Genomic DNA, 15,693 nt, shown 5'->3' on the forward strand with positions numbered 1-15,693 from the left:
GAGTATTCATGAAGGAAATACTTAATGCGCCCATATATATTGAATGGAACAATAATTGTTTAATTAATTAGCACGTTGGTTTCAATATAAAAAGCAGCAACTACATCTTGATGTAAAGTACAAGTAATATTAATATCAATAGAAATAGAAATAATGATACTATAAATATATATGTATATATTTATTTACTATCAATGGAATAGTAGTTAGTGTACGATGAAATCTGAAGTGTGTGCAAAAGTTGCTACACAATATATCACATAATATATATAATTCAAGAGCGTACACCACACTCCATTGTGGAGGAGCGTGGTGATATATATATCAAGCACTTGTAACATGCCAATAATTATAGATATAAATCTATATAATATATTGGTGGATATGGATGGACAATGAAATGGAAAGAATATGAAGCAAAGCAAGGAGGGCCAGGACACAAGTGTCATTTTCATCCTCAATTTTAAGGTTCACCTCTCTTCTCCCTCTGCCCTAACTTAAAACGACTGCAAGCAACCTGTGGTCTACCTCAGCTGTGTCATATATATGTATAAATCTAATATTTTAAATAATAATATTCATATTTATTTCATGTATAAACATGGAATTTTCACACACCGACTCATCAAAACCATATATTTAAGTGTCTCTCTCTCTCTGTCTCTGTCTCTCCTCTTTCTTTTCTCTTAATTCTTGTAGTTATCTCTCTGACTCTCCATATATATCTTTCTCTACTCGGGTTTGGGTTTGGTTTTGGGTTGAGTTTGTTCATCTTCAACAATCAACAAAGATGGTGGATCTTCAAACAGTTTGCTGCATGTGTGGTGACGTGGGTTTTCCTGACAAGCTCTTCCGCTGCAACAAATGCCGCAACCGCTTCCAGCACTTGTAAGCAAAATTTGATCACAATTAATCTTCATCACACCCCATACCACATGCTCATATAGCTATATATGTGCTTATGCCAACAAATTAAAGATGTATGGCTCTATATATATGGATATGCTAGTTTGTGAATATATATGTATATATATATATATATATGTGGGTGTATGTTTGTTAGACATAAGACATCATATATGTATCATCATCATCGATCATCATAGATATGTTTGATAGGTACTGATAACTGAATAGGTAGAAACTCATCTCCAATAAGCACCCACCAAACCAACCTATATTATTATGTTACCAAATATGCATGCACATGATGATATGATGGTCATCATATATGGTACCATAATAATACCATGGAACATCCTATATAAGTTATATCATCATCCATCCTGAGCAACAAATATATACACACACATGTTTATAATGGGCGCTATAATTAGCCATGGATCTAATCATATATCTTATATTATGTGTTCATATTGAGAAAATTAAACTTTAATTCTCTATCACTAGTGTATACACTTTATGTGCTTATTTTTAAAAATTATGTAAGATGTCACAAATAAATATATACGACTGTATACACTCATTACGTAGAAAATTTACTCGTTTATGTTATATATATATATATATATATTCTATGCTGATGATAGAAAAAAAAATAGAAATCATATACTAAGCAGGATAACCATGCGATTAAATTATGTTATATATAATTTGCGCCTAAATTGTGCTTAGTTAATTAAAATCATCAATCAATTGTATTTGTTTTTTACAGGTATTGCAGTAACTATTATAGCGAATATGCGGAGCCAATTGAACTGTGCGATTGGTGCCGGAGTGAAGAGAGGAGCCCAAGGCATGGCGGAGGCTCTTTGAAGAAATCTGTGGTGGTCGGCAGAGGAGGCGAGACTGGAGTGTCGAGCCGGTCGGAATATTCCGGAGAGAAAATCAAGCAACAGGCGGATCACCACCGTGAAGAAAGTAGCAGCGGCAGCGGCAGCGAGAAGACTAATAATAAGAACCAGCCAAGTAGTGGTGTGCCATCGCCAAGAACCGCTACGCGCAGGTACAAGCTTCTCAAGGATGTTATGTGTTAGAGACCAGCTAGTGCTTAACTGATGATCAATCATCATCATCATCAAAACAGTGAGTGGGTTAAAAAGCTATAGCTATGCATAGCCTAGTGGAAAGGACTTGTGTTGTGCCTTGTGGTGTTTATAGTAGCAAATGTTAGTTAAAAATTATATATAACTTGTTTTCGATCCATGTGGGAGAGTGTGTTTAATTTCTTCTAGCTTCATCATCAGTCTCTTCTTCCTTTGTGCTATCGTTTTCAGTTAAGTACGTTGTTAATAGAATAAGTACATGAGCTAGCTTAATTTTAGGCAGGCGTCTCTCTTTTTCAATTTCTTGTGCAAATTAACCACTAGCTAGGAAACTTAATCCAATATACATGTATGAAGTACAAAAAACATCCAAATCCTCTACAACCAGTTTATCAATAGAAGAAATAGGAGCATCTGACCTTAAATTAATTGACAATAGTTACGTAGAGAGACCTAAGACCTTATATTTAATTATGCAAGGCTACGCATTCTCAGTGTGAGATACTCTTAACTTAACATAAAAGAAATTGTTGTTTTCTTATATAAGTAAATAAGGTATGATTGTAATTAGTCATAAAATATAAAAGAATTGGAATCCTCCATTGATCTTGTATTTATCTTAGAAATGATGCCGTTTATTTTAAACTTCTATATAATTATCTCTCTAATATAACACTAAAAATATCAATACCATCTCATAAATTTCTATACAGATTGCAGCTGGGTTGTTTGATCAGTGCGTTTACCTTTTATTAATGTACTTTCTGTTTTGGATGTATGCTATGTAGGCTTGTACAGTTGTAAGTAGAAGATTGCATTTTGTGTAGGGTTTGTCGTCTCTGTCACAACAGGGTTCTTGAGGGAAGTTAGAGTGATACACCTCATTGCTTTGCTGAGACTCTTAAGGAGCGAATTGAATGCATTGGGATGCCTTCCCACCAAAGAATTCATAGTACCTAAAGCCTGCTCGCTTTTACAGATATTCAATTCATTCAAACGCCTTTAATGGATAGCTAGGCCCTATTCCCAGCCAGCTCTAGCTCTATTATTGTCACTCCAAATAATATATATACATATATATGAGAAAAAAATTTACCCCAAAAAATTAAAAGAGAAAAAGAGAGAGAGTAAGTAGAAGATATTGTTGTTTCTAGGCCATTCATTTAAACCATGACTTCTTTGATTTTTTTTTTCTTTTAATATTTATTTTCTTACACATGCTTTGTAGTACTGTGTTGACCCATATCGGTTTGTGGAATATCTGCAGAGTACACAAGCTGATAAGGCCTCTTCCACTGTACCTGTTTTGGCCATTTATGAGAAAGCAACAAAACTCCTTCTCATTGGGGTACATATATATCTTTGAATTGATCACAATCAACCCATCACCTCTTTCTTCCTTCGAAATCTTTAATTTTTCTTCTCTCATCTTCCTATTATATATAGATTATTGTTTCATAATCTCCATGATTGGACCACACAAACATATGATAATGATAGAATCACCAAAACTTTTCTGAAATTTTAATTGTTAAACGATGTGACATTAATTTGATAAGAGTCTTGCTCATCTATGAGACAAATTTTAATTAAACATAAATGAGCATTAATAGCATTTAATAATTGAATTTGATACAATGAGTTATTAATTTTAACACGTATAAATTTAATATTCCAACAATGATTATATATCTCAGTTATTTATAATTGTTCTAAATTTAAATTTGTTAATATTTAATAACACGAATATTTTATGACATGCAAACAGATTTAACGGTTTATAAGACAATATCATGATATAAAAAGAATAAACATGTCTATATATGTCCGTACAAAATGAAACAATCACATTAGTTAGATCCAAAATTGTAGAATTTGTTTTGATGTCATAGCATTATTACTCTGAATTATTTATTAGTAAGAGCTAGATATTCATTCCTCAATTATCTCGATCTCTCTCGTATTCTTATTTATATATGTACGTTATGGCTGTATCTTCCTATTGGTTAATTTTCTGATCTTCATGTGAAGCCTAATTAATAAAAGGTGAATTGAAGGAAAGTCACTATAAATAATATATAGATGTTGATGACCCAATTAATGGAGGTTTCTTCCATTGGTCCACACTTTCCTTTCTTTCCAAACAGTCATTAAGATGAGTCACATGGTTGCTTCAGCTTCATGCCTTCAACCTCTCCTCTTATCTGACTTACAAGCAAACTTGTATCAGTACGTTGTATATATATGTGGGATCTAGCAAAACAACAAACACATGCCTTTAATAGTTAATAATGCCATATATTTTCGTGCGTTTCATCAATATAATCCCATATCTTTATATTTAATCATCCTTTAACTTGTTTATATTTTTTTTTATGTTCTTAGCGATCCATATCTAATCTTAGACACAACCCTGTGGATTAATGTCTTTATATTCCTTGTACAGTTCATTGACATGTGATTGTAGGCAAATCATTAATGGATTTGGTTCCACTATTGATTAAACGACTTAATAGATTAAAGCTTAGATCTAGACACGCTTTTACATGCATTAGACTCATAAATCTGATGGTTATATAGAGTAATCTTTTCTTGCCAAAAAAAAAAAGATATGACCTTTGGTTAATTAGGTAATACTACGTATTTTACTTTTAATCTAGAGTGGAATCCCTTTCAGAAAAGTGAAGAGAAATCCACGAGATCAATAACTATAATAACTATATGGTAATGTAAAACTATATATGAATAATAATTGTGATTAACAGTAGATCCCACATAACATAATACGTCTTTCTAGTGAAAAATTTGGGGCGTTTAACATGTCAATTCAACTTATGTGTAAGTTAGTATTTTCTCCACGCTAACATCCAGAGAATTGAATAGGGTATCATCTTCTTGACTTCATCACGCAAACTCAACCTTATTAGGGCCTGTGATCACAAAACCCAGAATATCATCTTTCAATTTTTGTTGTGACAGTGAATTGAATTGATTAAGTTTTGGTTCATATCCTAGTAATAAGATTTTTATTTTATTATAATAATAATAAGTATCTATTAATAATAAGTGAGAGATCACTAATTTAATTACCTAAAAGGATAACTGCTGGTCTTCTTACGTTCCAGGCCAAAGCAAAGCTGAGCGATCAGTACTCTAACTGCAGCTGCAATTAACTGAAAAAATTGATCGGCAATGTAGATGCAGCTGTGGAGAGCTAGCATTCAGGCGTAGCCAACTAACTTGTAATCTAATGATATATTTTTCTATAATATTGAAGAGGTTTCAAACTCGAATCATTTGTCTCACAAATTATAAAAAGAATTAGAGTCGGAAGATTACCCAAAAGCCATTTATAGGCCATATAAGAATTTGGTGCCGTCTAATTAATGGCAGTTGACATGTTCAATTAGAAAAAGAAATGTAATTTGTGGTCTAGCTTAAATATTAGATTTTGTGATCACAGTTTTGGAACACGTAGTGTTGCCTCCTATCCGCCACTTAGTTGTATGTACATATATATCACTAACATCGAAATGTCAACTCTTTCCAGTACTCCAAATCTTTTCGTGTTTAAGTTGTTATATCTCATGATGGCTGTGATGATGAGTGGAAAATGTTCACAAGATTCACAACCATTATTATATTTTTAAATCTATGTGGTTAAATATTATTTACTTGGATTTCTGAAAGATGATAACAATTCACAAAGTTCACAACCACATTAATTCACATTATAAAACATGTGGGTCAATTTTAGTCGGGTTTGGGAAATTATATAGTATGTGACTTTGGGAGGGATAAAAATTATTATCACGATGATACATATGGTTAATTAGTTAATATAAAGGTACATCAGTCAAGATCTTAATAATGGGATTTTAATAAAAAGGTGCACACTAGCTAAGTAGCTAGTCGATCAAGCTCTTAAGCACAAATAATTTAATTGTCTAGAATTTGTCACAGTGCATTTGCGCATGCTATCTCTACTCTCTAGAGAGAGATAACATGGGATGTTCATCATGTTATATGGTTCAGTTCTTCTGACTTTTATCGAATGATCATACATATGCATAATATATATATATACATATATAGAGGAGTGCTCTAAAGTTAACTGATTAGTAAATTAATACAAAGTTAACCATGTTTTTGGGCTCACCATATAACTAATCTCAAAATCTGAACCGTCCATTTTTTAGGCCTACTTTAAAAATCATCATTACAAAAAATTAACTACATTGGAAATAATTTGGTTATCTAATTGTGATCAAATAAATAGACGATCATTGTTTTCGATAAAAACATATAAATAATTATTATCATAATCAAATGACTAAAAGACTTTCGATTTTGGAGATTTTTTACAGAGATGATATTTGCAGTAGGGACTAAAAAATGGACGGTTCGGAGTTTGAAATTACATTGTGCGGTGGACTCAATAGGGTGGTTAGCTTTGTATTAATTTGCTAACCAATTATATTTAGAACATTCTTGTATCTCTATATATTCTAATACATAAGCAGGAGGTCCGTTTTTTAACTAAAAAGTGAACATAGGTCTTTTTATATATTTTTTTCCATCTTTTAGATTATTTAATTTTTATAAGATTTAATATTTTAAAGTATAGGGTTCTATATTTTAAGTTATAAAGTTATCATATCAAAAACTTGAGAGTTAAAACTTAAAATATAACTCAAGGATATATGAGAACTAAAACCATGAAAGTTAAATCGAGAAACATGTCTCAATTGATGATCTACACCCTAAAGTATTAAATCTTGCCAAAAATAAGATCAAAGGGTAAAAAAAACTATAAAATATATGCGTATGTTCTTTAAAGAGAGAAACGCATTATGTGAGAACTGTTAAGGTTGGTTACTTATGATTTTTAAAATTTAAGATGCATAAATTATTAAGATCAATTGTTTCTTTTCTTTCTTTTTTTCTTAAAACTTCTTAATAAATTATATTTAGAGGAAATTACAGATTTAGTCTAGTTATTTTATACCTAGTTCAACTTTGGTCCACAATCTTTTTTAAGTTCTGTTTTGGTCCACTAATTGTTCCACTTGTTCAATAAAGATCCAGATTTGTTTTCTCAAATTTGGCTTGCCTTTTACCCTATCAAATCTCACCCAAATTCAGCAAACATATACTTGTTTTAAAGCTATGCATTTCTTCTTTACAACCATATAAAAATCATTCAAATTGGAGTTCTAAAACTCAAGATAATTGACCTCAAAGTAGGGTACCCGAAACTGCCAATTTTTCAAACTTCATCCAATCTTAATTCTCTTAGATGATAATACTCCAAATTTTTTTTTATAACTAAGAAATGATGAAATATAACTTATACTTCAATTATAATTGAAGAAAACACAATCCAAATGATTTAAAGTTACAAATCTGAACCTTTATTGAACAAATGAAACAATTAGTAGACCAAAACAGAACTTAAAAAAGATCGTGAACTAAAATTAAACTAGGTATAAAATAAGTAGACCAAATTTGTAATTTTCTCTTATATTTATGGTTCGTGCGCTGGAGTATGAATTCTCATAACCCCATAGGACTCTGGTAACACAAAATATAATTCTTAATTTTTTTTTGTTAGTTTGCGCGCAGTTAAATAAAAAATAGTTAAAATAATATTATATATTGTCTTCTGTTTAATATTGTATGTTAATTCATAAAGAGACACACGCTCATTGACTTTTGAGATTAAAGTTGCTTTCCCTTTGAGAAACTGAGAAAGAAAGGGACAAAAATTAATTAATTAATTAGTTGCCAATTGCCATTTGCAAATGGCATCGACTTCATCCACCCACCCAACTGTCTCTTTGTTCTCTCTATAGATATTCTTTTACTCCTCCAGTTTTGTTTTTTCCTTTTTCTTCTTATTCGTTGTTCGTTAGTGTATTTTAAAATAAAAATAAATTTTTTTATTATATCAAAAGTTTGGGTGATTATCAACATTCAACTAGTTATTAGTTTATTAGCATTTTCTTGCACTTTATTAAAAAGTCTAAAACTTGAATTCTTCTAAACTAATATATATACATATATACACTAATTGATTGTTGTCGTGCGTCCAAGTCCAAAGAGTCCAAACAATTAATTAAAATTGTAGCCACCCATATTTTCCACATAGGTTTAATGAACGAGTACTGTTGATTTGTGAAGATTTAATTTGACTTTGGCCATCAACTAACTATTAGTATAATAATATTTTTCTCCAAAATACAAGAGAAGTTTTAAATTCTTATTTCCCACAAACGTACGATAGAGATCAGGTTGGTGAACCCAAGAATAAAAATGATGATGATGATGATGAACAATGACCACTTATCTCAAACCTCTCTTATTAACTTATATACTGAATACATCCATATAGATCTTTTATCTAGTACAGATTGGTGTAGGAGTGTAAGACTGTAAGGTGCAACAATGGACCAGATAGATTGGGGTCAAAAGTTTCGGGACCTGGCCCAGCCCAGGTTCTTGTTTCTTGGTATACCAATGTGTGGGGTCTAACCTGCACAATGTATCATAGGCTCGGGTTTGCGCATATGGGCTCTGTTGGAGCCGACCCAGTTGGACCTATTTTCACGTTTATTTCTAGAATTTTATGTTAATTTCTATTTTTAACTACAATAAAAATCTCCAGACCAAAAAAGAAAAAACCCCAAAAAGGAAAATGATAAGTGCACACCTAGTAGTATACTAGCTTCACATGCTCTTATGTTCACTCACATATGAGGAATGATGAATGTCTCTATACTAATTTTGAATGAGTCATATCTTATGGGGCATCATCTCACAATAAAATGAGACTTTGGAGTGTAAATAACAACTCACTAAATCTATTGAATAATAACAAATTACACACGGGTAAATCTCTCATGTCCCTAAATTTTAACATGTGATTGACTTTGGTGTCTGACTTTCAATTTGACTCACCTTGTCTCTTAATCGTCATTTCATGTATTAATTACATTTGTCCATCATTCAGAAAGAGATCAGAATAGGAGTATGTCCCTCCCCTTTAATTTCCCTCTACTAAAGTAGAGGTCGTTCCCAGCCACGGTCTCCTTCGGTGCCTCTAATCTAATTCCTAAAGCACCCATCGATGGGTGTTTTTTTCTTAATGATTTTAGGGTACTTCGTGGAGCACCCATTTCTCACCTTGGTCATTCTAATTTCAACAATATTAAAGGCACTAATTATTATTTTTACTTTGTCAATAATTGATGTGTGTTATATGTGACATGTTAATTTCTTATTTGTTGTGAATAAATAAACTTCAGAATACTCAAAGATTTCATATCAATTGGGTTTTATAAAGTTGAGATAAAAGTTGGTGTCTCTACTTTGGAAATTACAATTTAGGAGGGTCCCCTAAACCATGTTTATCAAACAAAGTGAAATTGTTAACTAAGGTGTAAGACAAGAAATTATTTTGTATAATCGAATACCGTTATATAATGTAATCAATTCACGTATTATATAATATGAGTGAACGTTATTAATATTAAAAGATTGTATTCATAATCAAATCATTGTCATTTGATCAACATTTCAACAAATTAACAAATCCAAAGCATCCCACCCAGTCTAGCTAGGTACTAAGCAATTAATTCTTTTACAGATGGAGGTACCACATAAAAACTTGTAATGCTAAATTACATGCATGCAAAAACAGATAATCAAAAGCAAGATCATGAAGTTGGCCCATTTGGATGGTGTAGTAGTTCTGAAATCAACGGCCAGATTGGTGGAAATGTCGGACTCGGAGAAATCCCCAACTGTGGAATTGTGGTTGGATCCATACAGAGCTTGCACTCCTTCAACATCATCAATCCCCAAATCAACCTTCTTCTCCCTCGGCTTCAGACTCGGATACATAACAGCCTCTCTCACATTACTATGCCCTAACCCTAGCAAATGCCCTATCTCATGCGTCACCACCGACTCCAAATCAACTGCCACCGCCGACTTCTCCGTCCGGAAGTCCACCGCCCACGTCTCCGCCGCATCGAGGTGGAGCCTCCCGCTCTCCGGCGAAAACGAGTGGGCCAGAATCCCAAGCACCCCGTCGAACGGCTCCCCGTCCCCGTGGTCCCCGTCGTAGAACCCTATTCGGATGTCGGCGAAGCCGTAGTCCTCGGTCTCCGCGAAACTCACCGGGATCACCGACGCCCACCTGGAGAAAGCGCGTGCAAACACGTCCCGGATGTCTGACGAGCTCAACTGAGAAATGTGATTGTTCATGTTACCGGGCAAGAAACCGTAGGTGAGTGTCATGGGGACCACGTGGCGCACCCACCTTGGTTTCCCTGGAAAATGCACGTAACGTTTCGTGCCATGCAACGTATCGGTATCTGGGACGCCGCATCTCGGCGCTGAGATTTGGGAGAGCGTTTCGGAGTCGAGTTTGCCAGTGAGTGGGAGACCGAGTTTGGATTGGAAGCGGAGAATGGCCGATTCGAACTGGGAATCGAATGTATCAGAGAAATTAGTGTTCACGTTTCGGGGAAGGAGGTGGCCGAAACGGTGGAGGTACTTCTTGAGGTCCGATATTCCGGTGACGTGGCTGCCTCTGGAAGCACTGAGGAAGGCATCGATGTTTTGCCACGTGGGCAGTGTTGTAGTGGGTGTGCATGGCGGGAAGTTGAGGAGAAAGATGAAGAGGGAGAGGGAGTAAGTGAATATCAGAAACATCGCATTGGCAGTTGGAGTTTGAGGGTTTGGAGGTTGGTTTGGAAATTTGAAGGAAGCTTTAATATGAAGAAGCAATAAAAAACTATGGATGATTAGGGTAGCTAAGACTTCTTATCATAGTGAAATAATTGGATTAAGAATCTACTTAATTAATTATGGTGGCAAGCACTTTTCATTACCAAAAAGATTCTGACTTTTAGAGGCTTTTCATTATGGGGTGTGTTTCAATTTTATTAGTATGAGATGAGTCAATTAATGACATTATGATAATTATCATACTACAAATGGATCAGAATGAGTAATTTAATTTGAAGTTGGAATACATAAATGGATGTTTACTTTTGAAGGAATGTTCATCCAAACAAAACTATATGTACATGATGAAATCTCTCGTGTGATCCATCTGTATAATAAGTTGGTTTCAAATTAATTATAGTTAAATATAAAAATGGTCCAAGAACTTTATAATGATTCTCAATTTGGTCCATTAACTATAAAAAATGTCAATTTAGTCTAGGATTTTTTCAAGTTGTACCAAAGTAGTACAAACATTAATTTTCATCGAAAAAGTTAACGGGAACTGGTCATGTGCAAAGCATGTGACCACATTTTCAGAGGTATTTCAATCCGTTTATCACATTTTCATGTGACAGGTTCCGTTAATTTTTTTAGATAAAAGTTAACGTTTGTAATTCTTTGGTATAACTTGATAAATTCGTAGACCAAATTGACACTTTTTATAATTAGTGAACTAAATTAAAAATAAATGTAAAATTCATAGACCATTTTTGTATTTAACCCAATTAATTATATCAATATGAGAATATGATTAATAATGTAATGTATAATGTTAATTTTATTTCCAATATATAAACACTCTTGGAATAAGTGCTACTTTGACATGGAGAACAATGCAGAATTAATTAAACCAATTAGATTACTATTAATGTTTCAAGCTTAAATTTAAAATTATCAAAGAAACACTGCTACATCAATTGCGATCTAATAATTTAGCATTTGTTTCTGTTTCTAGTTAAATCGATCATATGAGGAATCTCTAATAGAAAATCATTAGCTTTCAGGAATCTGATGTCAGTTTCTTTAGTTTGGTATGTGTGCATGGTATGGTAAAAAGCTAGAGCGCAGTTGATGGATGTCTGAAGCTGTTGGTGGTAATCATTATGACTGATCATTTTAGACGTGTGGATGACTCAATCAGTCAAACTCTCTGATCGATAAGCATTGAACTGAAGCACCACTTTCTTTTATTTGGACTTGAAGAGGACTCAATGTTGGACTCTGATAAAGCCACAAACAAGCTACAACTACCACGTTAGGCCACTACACAAGTAACACAACAGTGTTGCTTGCTGACTACTTTCTATTGAGACCCAATTGTTGTCCTTGTTCTTAATATGTTGGTACATATATTACTTGTAAAGGAAGCTTACAGCACCTGAATTCCAACTGCTGGTCGTTAGCTTCTGGTGGAAATTATTTCCTTTTACATAACATTAATGGATAGGATATGTGCACAAACATGGACCATTGGTCCATTACTTACTCGGAATTAATGTGCGTCCTTTTTTTATTTTCAATTTTATTCTTAATTGTCTTGAGGAATTTTTGTAATGCTGACGTTGTATGGCATGTGGATGCACTGGTAATCCTTGGATTCAGATGGGTTCACCTTTCTCCATTCTAGCCTAGGGTGTAGGTTTTCCGATGCACTCTTAGGTATGTCTTGTATACTATCACTAAAATATCGATTACGTGCAAACTATAATCATTCGGTAAATAAAAAATAGAAAAGGAAAACCCCTTTGCAGAATGTTCGAGTTGTATTTTTTTGTTAAATGCTCCACTGTCGGCCTGAGCTCAGTCTCCATTTTTGTGTCTAGCATGTTGTGGTCGATTTTTGTTTTGGAACACAATTTCGGGTTGTTCGGCACGGATTTGCTAAAACTTTTATACCTATTCAGCGACTAACTACCGAATGGTTGAGGAGGTTTTGGTAAGACACCGCCAAATAAAAACTGGGTGAATTTTGCTAACAAGCCGTTCGGGGGGAAGATTTCGAACAAGTTCATTATGTTCGACAGATTGTTGCCGAATACTTTGGTATCGTTAATTCAGTGGGATCCTGCTGAAAGGAACTGAAATACCTTTGGTAAATTTTTGTAGCTGGGTATGGCTTGAAAGTTACTTTTATCTATTCTTACAAGGTCTTTTCTCTGTTTGTGCTTTACAATTTTTGAATTTATGTAAAATTGTTGAATTTATATAGAATATGGTGCTTATTGTCGTTCTAAATTAAGAGTATAAGGCCACGTTTGGCACACTGGACTGTGTTGGACTCTTATGGATTATGCTGAATTGTGTTGGACTGGAGTAAGCTGGACTAAATGTTATCCTATGTTTAGTGCTGTGTCGGATTATGAAGCTGGATAAGCCTAAATTTTTAAAATAATAAAAAATTTAATTATCAATTTTTCTAAAAACTCTAATTTCAAGGCCTAAAATATAAAGTAACATTTGCAAACTTAACTTACAAATATTATGTTGAAGAGCAATCATATATTCAGATTAGTAAAAGACATTTCTATGAAATTATTAGGTATTTGCTTACAAATCCCACAAAATATTGGGTATTTGCTTCTACTGTACAATGGTCATCACAGCTTCGCATTAGTTTAACTGTTGTAGGCAAGTGATCTCGCTTCAATATTGCAGTAAAGTGATACTTGGTATTGGTAAAACCAACTAGCATCTGCAAGTCAATGACCTTTCAATTGAAATGAATGGGTTAGATCTACCCCACCTCTCTCACCATCAGAGCCTCCTCTTCCTCCTCGAACCCACCCATTGTCGGCCGCAAGATTTGAGCCGCCATGATCGAATCCGGCCCTGCCAGAAATCCCAGAAATCTAAGAAATCCAAAAAAACTAAGAAGCAATCGCATAAATCCCAAGCCATCAATCGGAAGAAACAATCCCAAAAATCCAAAAAGGCTAAAAAAAAACCCAGCCGATCAATCTCACGCCATCAATCCATCAATCTAGTAGATCAATTCCAAAAAATTTAAGAAAAACCCAATAGATCAATCCCAAGCCACCTTGGTACAGTAGAGAGAGAGAGGGGGGAGGGGGAGAGAAGAGAGTGACTAGTAGTTCTTATTTAGCACCCTCTTTCCACACGGTGCTATGCAATCCTGCCTTAGCGGGTGATTTCCTAAAACCGGTGCTATCCAATCTCACTTAAAATAGCACCGGGTGATGTCAAACATATATTACAGGTGTTATTTAACACAATCCTGTCTAATCCTATCTAATCCCGTGTAACAAACGTAGCCTAAGAGAGAGAGAGAGAGGATGGAGGTGGTCGACTAGCTAGCCGGTGGGGCCGCCCACAGTGAAGTAGGTGGTAAGTTGGGGTTGGGGAGGGTGGCTAAATGAGTAGGCTGGGGTTTGGGTTTTTATGTTTTTTTTTAGAGGTGCTATTTGTACACTCTTTTTTTTCTTTTTGCACACACTTTTCTCTTACACACCTCCTATTATTTTTTAAAATGTAAAATTTCTTTTTAACACACCCCTCTTATTACCAAAATATCTTCAATCTCATTAATTTTACCAAATTTCTTTTACACACCCCACCCAATCTATTCAAATACTACTATCAATATGTCGTTGGTGGTCTCAACACCTTACTACAACATCATAGCCATTGTTGTCAACTCATAGTTATGCCTTAAGCTAAATTATTTTTAATTCATACGCAAATCTAGGTTTTTTTATCAAATTTAAATTGGTTAATTCATCCCAAGACCTATTTTTTTTCTGTTTGAGATAATTTGGAGTGCAGGTTTTCTGGGTTTCAAGATTGAAATTTCGGGTTTTAGTTATAGGGTTTCGCAGGTCGTTTGGTACTGGTCTACCGAACATTGCGGTCTTGTTCCATAGATCAGTGTTGAACGATCTGCAAATCCGAAAATGAATAACCAGAAAATTCATTCTTGCACTCTAAAAAACATTACTTCAAATCATCGCAAACAGACGAAAAAAGTATTATGATTGATTAACCAATTGAAATTAGATAAGAAAGTATTAGATTTACATACAAATCCAAAAAATTTTAGGTTAGGGCATGCCTCCAACTTCTAATGGCTATGGTGGAGATAGGATGCATGAGCGGCAATGAAGGCGGGTTGATGGCGGGAGGTGGGTGTCGGCAATTTTGGGATGGAGGTGGGGTCATGGGTGGGGTGTGTTTTGATTGTGATTGGAGGTGAGGTTGAGGGTGGGGTGTGTAAGGAGAGTTTTTTTTTTTTTTTTTTTCAAATGATGTGGGTTGTCCTTTAAGGTAATTTCTCTTTGTGGCAATTAAGTAATTTCACAAAATAAATTGATAGAAGTGTACTAAAAAAAAAAGGTGTGCAAATAGCAGCACTCTTGTTTTTAGACTAATAGTCATCCTTTATTGTCTTTTGATATTGGGCTAAAATTTTTATTTAACATATTAATAAAAGGGGTGTATAGTGAGAGGGAAATATGTGGCCAAATAGCAGCCATCCTTTTTTCTTTTTTCTTTTTGTCGATCCCATTTTGGTTGAAAACTTGAAGAGATCATATATGAAGCACATACCCCTCTCACGCACATATATAATATTGTGGATTTCAGGCTGATAAATCGATAGGCCCAACTTTATTTTTATTGCGGCTGGGTTTTCATGAAACATTCAGCTACCCATGTTTAATCCATTTGAGTCAAACCCAGCCGATAAACCCAAGATGAACCTAGCATGGCTAAAAGCCTAAAACATAAAAAAAGTAACTAAAACATTTTCAAGTGATCTTATATGTATGTTGATAAGTTATGATAATGCCTATGAGCCATACACTTCACACTTGTTTCTAGTGATAATGTTACAGAATGGTGTGGATCATTTTTTGGAATAAATATTGCATAT

The 15,693-nt window shown here is 34.1% G+C and overlaps 2 protein-coding genes across 4 annotated transcripts; one reads left to right on the forward strand and one right to left on the reverse strand.

Annotated features, from left to right (window-relative positions):
• Positions 1-609: 609 nt before the first annotated feature.
• On the forward strand, positions 610-3,541 carry LOC147290877 (zinc ion-binding protein). 3 transcript variants are annotated; one of them, XM_086237872.1, is made up of 3 exons: positions 610-888; positions 1,676-1,966; positions 3,274-3,541. In XM_086237872.1, exons 1-3 carry the CDS (start codon positions 791-793, stop codon positions 3,524-3,526), a joined length of 642 nt encoding a protein of 213 aa, XP_086093998.1. In that variant the 5' UTR covers positions 610-790; the 3' UTR covers positions 3,527-3,541. The 3 variants fall into 3 exon arrangements, with proteins under 3 accessions (XP_086093998.1, XP_086094000.1, XP_086093999.1); XM_086237874.1 differs by having other exon boundaries at positions 620-888; positions 1,676-2,046; positions 3,274-3,415; XM_086237873.1 differs by lacking the exon at positions 3,274-3,541 and having other exon boundaries at positions 620-888; positions 1,676-2,203.
• Positions 3,542-9,678: 6,137 nt separating this feature from the next.
• LOC147290878 (metalloendoproteinase 4-MMP-like) lies at positions 9,679-10,735 on the reverse strand. The gene has a single exon (XM_086238192.1). It carries the CDS (start codon positions 10,725-10,727, stop codon positions 9,684-9,686), a length of 1,044 nt encoding a protein of 347 aa, XP_086094318.1. The 5' UTR covers positions 10,728-10,735; the 3' UTR covers positions 9,679-9,683.
• Positions 10,736-15,693: the final 4,958 nt, after the last annotated feature.

The sequence above is a fragment of the Dryas octopetala genome, chromosome 3 (genome assembly GCF_963921425.1).
Source record: "Dryas octopetala chromosome 3, drDryOcto1.1, whole genome shotgun sequence".
In the NCBI taxonomy this organism is placed as follows: domain Eukaryota; kingdom Viridiplantae; phylum Streptophyta; class Magnoliopsida; order Rosales; family Rosaceae; genus Dryas; species Dryas octopetala.

Excerpts from the sequence above, each read along its gene's own strand:
- LOC147290877 (XM_086237872.1), top strand. The coding sequence starts at position 791 with ATGGTGGATCTTCAAACAGTTTGCTGCATGTGTGGTGACGTGGGTTTT. Across the intron at positions 889-1,675 it reads CGCAACCGCTTCCAGCACTT|GTATTGCAGTAACTATTATA; the intron begins GTAAGCAAAATT and ends TGTTTTTTACAG. Across the intron at positions 1,967-3,273 it reads CCAAGAACCGCTACGCGCAG|AGTACACAAGCTGATAAGGC; the intron begins GTACAAGCTTCT and ends GAATATCTGCAG.
- LOC147290878 (XM_086238192.1), bottom strand. The coding sequence starts at position 10,727 with ATGTTTCTGATATTCACTTACTCCCTCTCCCTCTTCATCTTTCTCCTC.